Raw genomic sequence first — 8,700 nt, 5'->3', positions numbered from 1 at the left:
TAACAGGAATACATTGGCCTGTCAGGGACACTCTCCCCCCCCCCCCCCTCCTTTCCTGAGTTAAAATGTGCATTCGTCCTGTGCTGAATACACATTTTATACTCAATGTGCTTTATTAAACTTCTGATGCATTTGCAGAGCATTAGCTTACTGCATCAGGAGTTAAAAAAAAAAGTTTAATCTGAATGTAAAAAATGTATGCTGAAATCCAGCGCACGGTGTTTTAACACGCAGATTACTGCAGCTGCCTGTGGGTGTTTAACAGTGTTTTGCAGCAGAAAATACGGTAAAATAGACTATTAATTGCTGAGTTAAAACAGCTTAGTACATAAACCTCAAAGTCTGATTTTTATCAAATTTTTTTTGGGGGGAGAGGCAGATTTATTGGTTTAGATATCTAATGTTTAAGCTGGCCTTTCCTCTGGTTATTTATTAACATAGTGTAAATGGGATGCTGTTAAAACTGCAGCATCTAAGCGACATCTTTCACTATTCCATTATGGATCGTCTCCTGCTGTTTTCTGTTTTATTGGCGAGCTTCTCTGCTTTTGCAACATCTGATTTTTTGATCAGAAAATCCAGGAATGTCAGGGTAAGTAATCTTTGAAATGCTTCTTCAGAATGTGTGCAAGCAGGCCAACATCTGTCTCCATAGGACATTTCGCAAATAATAACCACAGCTAACCCTTCTCAGCCAGCCAGGTGGACTCAGCAATAGCGGGTTTGATTTTGTGTCAGATCCTCTGGTCTCTGGGCCAGCCTTGGCTGTGGATGCTCTGGAAGCAGTTTCACACAGTCCCTGGCAGGGAGAAGGAGTCAGTCATCACACAATGACAACAAAACGGGTCCATATTAGCCAGGTTTCAGAAGAAGCTACAGTGTGGCCTTCAACTGAGAACTGTTGCTGAAAATGCTAGGATGGGTTTGGAGGTATATAGAATAGGGGAAAAAAATAATGGATGGTTGTGAATAAAAGCTCATGGTGCTGTAGCTCAATAGAGGCTGGTTCTAATTGAGATGGAAGCCCAAAGAAGCAGGAGAAAACTGCTGGGTCCAACAGTAACATAAGAAATGCCATCCTAGGTCAGCAAAAGTTCCATCAAGCCCAGCATTCGGTATTCAGCAGTGGACAATCCAGGTCACATGCAGCCAGCAACAGGTGCGTCGTTGGCACCAGGCACACAGAACCTGTGCCCCGAGTCCAAACATTAGTGCCTTCTCAGCCATGGCTCCAGCTAAGGAGGAAACTGCTGAGTCAGCAAGGCCGTGCAGCCCAAGGAGACTGCAACTGTGTCAATAGGACCTGCATGGGAAAAGGTGGAGGCTGCAGTTGTATCAGATGAGCCTGCACAGCCTAAGGAGGAGACTGCTGCATCAGCAGGCTGCATGGCTGAAGAAAGAAGGCTGCTGCTACTTGCTCCTTGTACGTTCTGGAAAGAGAGAGAGAGACAGACAGCATGTGTATGTCTGTGAAAAAGAGCATTATGGGTGTGTGTGAGAGCGAGAGAGACAGTGTGTGAGAGAGAGACACCCCCCAACATGTGTGTATGTGTGAGACAGAGAGCATGGATTTGTATATAAGTATGTGTGAGAGACAAAGCATGTATGTGTGTGTGAAACAGCATGTGTGTTTGAGAGAGAGATTGTATGGGAGAGAGACAGAAAGCATATGTGTATGTGTGTGAGAAGAGACAGCATGGTGTGTGCATGCTTGTGTGAGAGTATGGGCCAGATTTTTTAACATGCAGGCATAGATTTGTTCGCGCAACCCGGCGCGAACAAATCTATGCCCGATTATATAACTTGCTCACGCAGCTGCGCGCATGTTATAAAATCCAGGGTCGGCGCGGGCAAGGGGGTGCACAATTGTGCAACTTGCACGTGCCGAGCAGCCTTCCTCCGTTCCCTCTGAGGCCGCTCCGAGCCTATGCAAGATAGGCTCAGCGTGCGTAGGGGGAGGCAGGGATAGGTTTTCAGGGGTTGTGTGCGTATCTTACGCTCTTGACTACCTCCATGATCAGACCTCTGCCTTGCCTGACTACGCTCTTGACTACCTCCATGATCAGACCTCAGCCTTGCTTGCCACTGCCTTCGGATTTCTGCCAGCCCTGACTCAAGCCTGCCCTTGGAAGCCTCTTCATCTTACTCCCTGGACATGGTTTCTTCAGGCTTCGGCCTGCTTTTGCTCGAGCGCCCTCTGTCTGCCTCCGTTCCATTGGCGCCCAAGTTTCCAGCACATTATCCAGTCCAAAGTAAGACTGTACCCAGTGAGAGATGTACTGCAGGTGAGAAATGGTACAGTCTTACTTTGGACTGGGTAATGTCCCGGAAACTCGGGTGCCAATGGAACGGAGGCAGACAGAGGGCGCTCGAGCAAAAACAGGCCGAAGCCTGAAGAAAACATGTCCAGGGAGTAAGCTGAAGAGGCGTCGAAGGGCAGGTTTGAGTCAGGGCTGGCGGCAATCTGAAGGCAGTGGCAAGCAAGGCAGAGGTCTGATCACGGAGATAGTCAAAAGTGTAGTCAGGCAAAGCAGAGGTCTGGGTCTGGAGATAGGCAATAACGAAATCGGACGAAACAGAGACCCACCTAAGTCCTGCCGGCCCTGGCTCAACCTGTGGGGAGTGAGGGCTGGTATAGGAGAAGTTCTAGCGGCCTCTGATTATCAGCCCACTCCGCCTGCCGATGGTGGGGACCCATAGGTCCTTACCTACGGGTTGCGTCAACCCCACCTTGGCCCAAGGGTCCACCTATGATGCAACAGTTGGTTTCCTATTTTTTGTCATTTATTGGAGTGCTAGATGTTTTCTGTTTTTAATTTGATCACCCCAATATTTTATTTTACATTGGCCATCCTTTTTTCAAAATAAGATAATTGGAAACTGTTTCTGATAATGTATGACTGCCCACTGTCTTTTTACCTTTTCATAAGATGACAGACTTAGACTCCATTTTGCAAAATTGCAAATGAACTCTATGCATATTCCAAAAGTTCAGTATTGCCAATATTCAGGGTCATTTATCAAATAGTGTTGTGGCATGCATTAAGCATCTTTAATGCATGCGATAGCACCATAACGTATGGTGTGATGCAAATCAGAAAAAGAGGAGAAGTTAGGGGTAGAAGCTGTATTGCATGGCTTTAATGCAGGTTTTAGCTACACTGTTTAGTTTTGAAGCTCTTGGAGGGGAGGGAGGGAGAGAGTGCCTAGCCATAATGGCCTCACACAAGATAGGTATTTATAGCTCTATAGGAGGCCCACCTAGTAACTCGAGGTGAGGTTTAGGTATTAGTGTAGGGGGTTAGGGGCCACTTTGACATTCAAAATGAGACGTTCGAACAGAACAGTGTTCTCTTGTGAAGATTTGATGACCTTCGGAGTGAGGAAACTCACCCAAAGATGAGATTTGTGCAGTGTTCTCTCAACCTAGCTTGATGGACACTCTACCTGGGCAGTGGGTAACATCAAGCTAGCTCTCTCTCTCTCTCTCTCTCTCATAAGAAACATAGTCCCCCCAGCGGTTGTATGTAGGAAATACCACAATTCTGGCACTTATCTCAAAGTGCAAAAAAGTTATCGCAATTTGCGGTAACTTAGCGCTTCGCAAAGGTATTAGCGCAAATTCGATAAACTGCCTATTACCGGGTAGAGTGCCGTTCGCTTCTCCTGGTGGTTGCAGCGCGGGTTGAGCTGTGAGGAAGGCCGCTTTCCTTTGTGTTCGTTCTCACAGCCAGCCGGGACAGAGGGCAGATAACCTGATGCCCAGCAAAATAAAGCAGCAGAGGCAGCGGGCTCGATTGTCCTTCGCTCCTTGCTCTCTGTAGAAGGGGTAAATATGTGATGGCCGAATAATGGAGCTCCCTGTCCATTCATTGAGCTCTTCTCTTGGATACTGTAACTATTCTTGCAGGGATGCCTCCTCCTCACTGCATCCCTCTCTTGATCAATTATTTTAACCCTGGTTTTTTTTTTTATTATTTTTCAAGACGTGTAATAGGAATGATTTAAAACTCCTTTTTATGTTTTTCCCCTAACTATTAATCATGTCAGATGTATGGTAAACTTTGGATAGAGCTCTCTTTCTGTGACTGATGCTGCCAAGGTTTACAGTCATTTCCTACCAAATTCTGTAGTTTTCTGGTAATTTTATGACCTGTTGGGTTTGCCATTATTTTATCCAACTAATCATCTGTACATTTAAACAAAAAACTTATTTTTTTTTGTGCATTATTTCTACCTTTGAGGTATTTGAATGTCTATAATTTCCCCTTCTCTGTGGCCCCTTAGATTCAGCTAAGTGTTGTTAAAATGAGACTTAGAAAGTAGGAGCCACTGTTTGCTTCATATGTAATATGTTGGGGTTTTTTTAATATATATAAACTGTTTAGTGAGTTATGTGTTATTCAGAGATGATGAGCTGAGATTCTTGAGTGTTCCAAATAGGTCTGGTTTTCAGGTTATCCTTATGAATGAGCTGGAGAGGAGGAGGAGGAGCTGGGGAGGAGGAGTAGACTAGTGGTTAGAGCAAAAGGCTACAAACCAGGAGAAAGATAGAGAAATACCTACAGTACCTGAATATAAACCAATGTGATATTTCAGATCAAATGTTGGTATATAAAAAAAATAAATAAATAAAAATAAAATTACCATAAAACATGCCCCTCTTTCTATCACATGCAATATTTAGTGCATTTTGATAAATCCAGGCCATTGTTTGATAATATTGAACAGAAGCTGTCTAACACTGGTACCACAGTGACCACTGCAATGAATATGAAATATAGACTTCACTGACCAAAGTGGAAGGGTGAACTAAACCAATAAAACTAATTGACTTAGACTGATTAAAAGCCATAAAAGAAACTGGGTTACTCTTCCCAGAAGTACTGCTGGCAGCCATGCTAAATATTAGAGATATAGCAGTTAGAAATATAAATCTGCACCCATTTGAAGAAATTAGTAGAGTTAGTATGCAGGGATAAAAAATGTGCTAGGGGTGACCCTGATGGTTTTCCTAACTCAGCCACCTGTGGGTTAGGAAAACCCGTGCCAGGGGTTTAGGAAACTGATGCTTGTCAGTTGAGTGTCCGTTTCCTGCACCAGACTGTGAAGTTTTGTTTTTTTTTAAACTTGTTTCATTTAATTAGTTTCTTTAAGCCTTTAAAACAAGTACAGAAAAGCATTTTTTTCTGCTTTTCTGTATTGTTTTAAATGCGCTCAACTATTAACACCTGCTCCAGGCAGGCGTTAAAAGCTGATCGCTAAATGTGCGTCCGAGACGCACATTTTTTTTTTCCATCGGAGTGAATGCCTAATAGCCTCATTCACATGCATTTGTATGTGATGAGCGCTATTACATTCACTCCGCATTGGACATGCGTTGAATAGGCGCTAATCCCCTTATTGCATTAGGGGATTGATTAACGCCTATTCAACCCACGTCCAACTGTGGGTTATACAGTCCGCTCAGCTTGGCTGAGCACAATATATTGCATCGGCCTCTATTTTTGTATCTGAGGCAAAGGACAGTAAAGTGACTTACCCAAGGTCATAAGAAGCAGGCATATTTTAGTGCAGGATCTTCTACTGCTGAAACCTTCTCTACAAACTTCAGTGTTTTGGGAGTAACTTAAAAGATGTCCTATTTTCATTGCTCTCTCCATCCTGCTTTAAGACAGGGGTACAAACTTTTAGGAGAATTGGATTTTGCAGCGCTTAAATGTAACACAACGGTCTTTTTGTTGAGCACCGTTTACAATTACATATTACCTGATTTTTTGGTATCTATCTATATATATATATATATACATACATACTATACATTAAAGAAAAAAATAGCAGATCAAACCATGTGATCATATATAGATATATCAAGAGCAGCAAAAGAACACTAATGTCAATATACTTATACACCGGTGAATATAATAATATTAAAATACCATATTTATTCCAATAATAAAACACAATACAACTTTCTTTGAATGTCTCATCAGCAAATAAAATTACAATTTTTCATTTTTACAGACATTTATCAACTTACAATGAAAGAATCTATAACACATTAAAAAATGGTAACATGTTTATCACTGTCACACTCTGTACATTTAATGACTGTTTTACAGTCTCTAGAGAGGTGATTTATGAAAGAGTAACATCTGAAGCAAATTCCATACATTTTTTTAAGCAAGTTTTTATGTTTTTCTATCTAGAGGTTTCTGTCAAAAGCCATGATTCTTCTTTAGAGGGTGACACTTCTTCTGTAAAGAACATTGGTGCCGATGCAAAAAAAAAAAAAAAAAGCGTTGAAAGTGGGTGCTGAGTCTTCAGTGCCCGCTTTCCTAATGCACCCCAGGCACCTCTCCTGGGTGTGCCATGCATTATTTTAATTAGGGGTCATGCTGTCAAGGAGGTGCTAGTCAATTGTGCGCACCTAGCACCTCCTTGATAATTGGCACCCTTGAGTGGTTGGCTGTCCGCGGTTGTCCGCTGCTTTAGAAAACAGATGCTGAATTTATCGGCGTCCATTTTCTTAATTGGCACACAGCCATGGGTTCAGAAAACGGATGCTGGCTAACTGAGTGTGCATTTCCCAAACCTGACTCCTGGCACTTAAAAAAAATTTTTTTTAAATCTTTTGTTCCTCCAACTTAATATCACCAGGATGTACAGGAAAGCAGTATTTACTGCTTTTCTGTACAACGTTTTGGGGTGCTCGGAAATTAACACCTGCTCTGGGTAGGCGTTAATTTCTGAGTGCAAAAATGTGCTTATTGGATGCACATTTTTTTTTTGTTGGTGTATTCAGTGTGAATAACAGCTTCATTCACATGCACTTGCATGTGATGATTGCTATTAGTTTCCTGGTTCGAACGCGCATTGTGGAGGTGCTAATCCCCTTACAGCATGAGAGGATTAGGAAGCGCCTATACAACCCGCGTCCAACTGCGGGTTAAACAATGTGCTCAGCTGAGCGAACTATATTGCATCGGCCCCATTGTCTGGGTGTTCTAGCTTCCTGCTTTACCAAAACAGCACTAGAAAAGATTTGATTCTGGTAAACTTGAACACTGATTTGTGATGTAAACAGGTTTTATTGATTGTTCAGGAAACCTTGAACCAATGTTCTTCAGACGCATATCCACCTACACAGTTTTTAGCTGTATTTGTTGACATTGCTGTGCTTTATCATTTTTTATTTGCAGGAATAAGTTAAAATAAGTTAAAGGTTTAGCAATAGGGTCAGCTATAACACTGGACACTGCAAATCTTTATATTGAAATAATGGTAACTAAGATCATTTCAACAACATGTCTGGGCTTGTACATTGATAAATGTAAGAGAAAACACATCAGTTTAGTGAAAATCAGACATTCATCTAACGAGCAAGTCCTCTAAGGGTAAGGCACTTCCTGAATATAGTGGGTATTGCAAATCATCAGCCCTGGAAAAAACACTGTGCGAGCGAGATGTACTAAAAGAAATTATGTATCAAAAACAACTGACAAACATCACACAGTAATAAGAGAACTCACCACTCACCTGAGTTTTCGGTTTAGATATGTATGTGTGTGTGTGTGCGTGCAATTTTATTGACATATAGGGCCTCATTTTCAAATATCGCATTAGGGGGCGTTACCAATGCAAATGAGGCTTCTTTCGTGCAGTGGGGAAACATCTCGTGCGACGATGTTTCCGCCATTCGCGAAAACATTAGCACCGCACGCGATGTTTTTCCAGTGTGTGATGATTCTTTGAGAGAGAGAGAGAGAGAGAGAGAGAGAGAGAGAGAGAGAGAGAGAGAGAGAGAGAGAGAGAGAGAGAGAGAGAGAGAGAGAGAGAGAGAGAGAGAGAGAGAGAGAGCGCCTTACTATAGTGCCTATGCCCTAGACAGGTATTTGAATTCCTATGGGAGGGCCACCTATTAACTCGGGGTGGGGATTAGGCATGAGTGTCGGGGGTTGGGGGCCACTTTCGCATTCCACATGAGACTTACGGACAGAACAGTGGTCTCTAGTGCAGATTTGTTGGCCGTCGGAGTGAGGACGCTCACTCCAAGAAGTGGTTTGGGCAACGTTCTCTCCACCTACCTTGATGGACACTCTACCTGGGCAACAACAAGCTAGGTGGAGAGAATGTTGCCCAAATCTCTTCTTGGAGTGAGTTTCCTCACTCCGACGGCCAGCAAATCTGCACTAGAGACCACTGTTCTGTCCGTACGTCTCATGTGGAATGCGAAAGTGGCCCCCAACCCCCGACACTCATGCCTAATCCCCACCCCGAGTTAATAGGTGGCCCTCCCATAGGAATTCAAATACCTGTCTAGGGCATAGGCACTATAGTAAGGCGCTCTCTCTCTCTCTCTCTCTCTCTCTCTCTCTCTCTCTCTCTCTCTCTCTCTCTCTCTCTCTCTCTCTCTCTCTCTCTCTCTCTCTCTCTCTCTCTCTCTCTCTCTCTCTCTCTCTCTCTCTCTCTCGGACCGCGATAACCCTTTAGCGGCCCCGTAACGCTAATCTCTGGGTTGTAGATAGCAGCCGTGCTAACACTGCGGCTGTTTCGCTGCACACGATAGCTTTGCAAATGCTCCGCCCCCTGACGAATTTATCGCGTGCGGTAAACTCCTTTGAAAATGAGGCCCATAATCACAATTAATAAAATAATAGAACACCTTTATCTCCTCACCAACAATTATTTGTATGCATC

At 43.2% G+C, this 8,700-nt stretch overlaps 1 protein-coding gene across 1 annotated transcript in view; it reads left to right on the top strand.

Annotated features, from left to right (window-relative positions):
• Nucleotides 1-480: 480 nt before the first annotated feature.
• Nucleotides 481-8,700, top strand: part of LOC115090398 (inter-alpha-trypsin inhibitor heavy chain H3-like) — a 204,031-nt gene continuing 195,811 nt past the window's right edge. The window contains exon 1 of the mRNA XM_029599438.1: nucleotides 481-592. Coding sequence (XP_029455298.1) covers nucleotides 500-592 — 93 coding nt within the window. The 5' untranslated portion in view covers nucleotides 481-499. The remainder of the gene's footprint in view (nucleotides 593-8,700) is intronic.

This window comes from Rhinatrema bivittatum, chromosome 4 (genome assembly GCF_901001135.1).
Source record: "Rhinatrema bivittatum chromosome 4, aRhiBiv1.1, whole genome shotgun sequence".
In the NCBI taxonomy this organism is placed as follows: domain Eukaryota; kingdom Metazoa; phylum Chordata; class Amphibia; order Gymnophiona; family Rhinatrematidae; genus Rhinatrema; species Rhinatrema bivittatum.
This window is presented reverse-complemented; position numbering and strand designations above follow the sequence as displayed.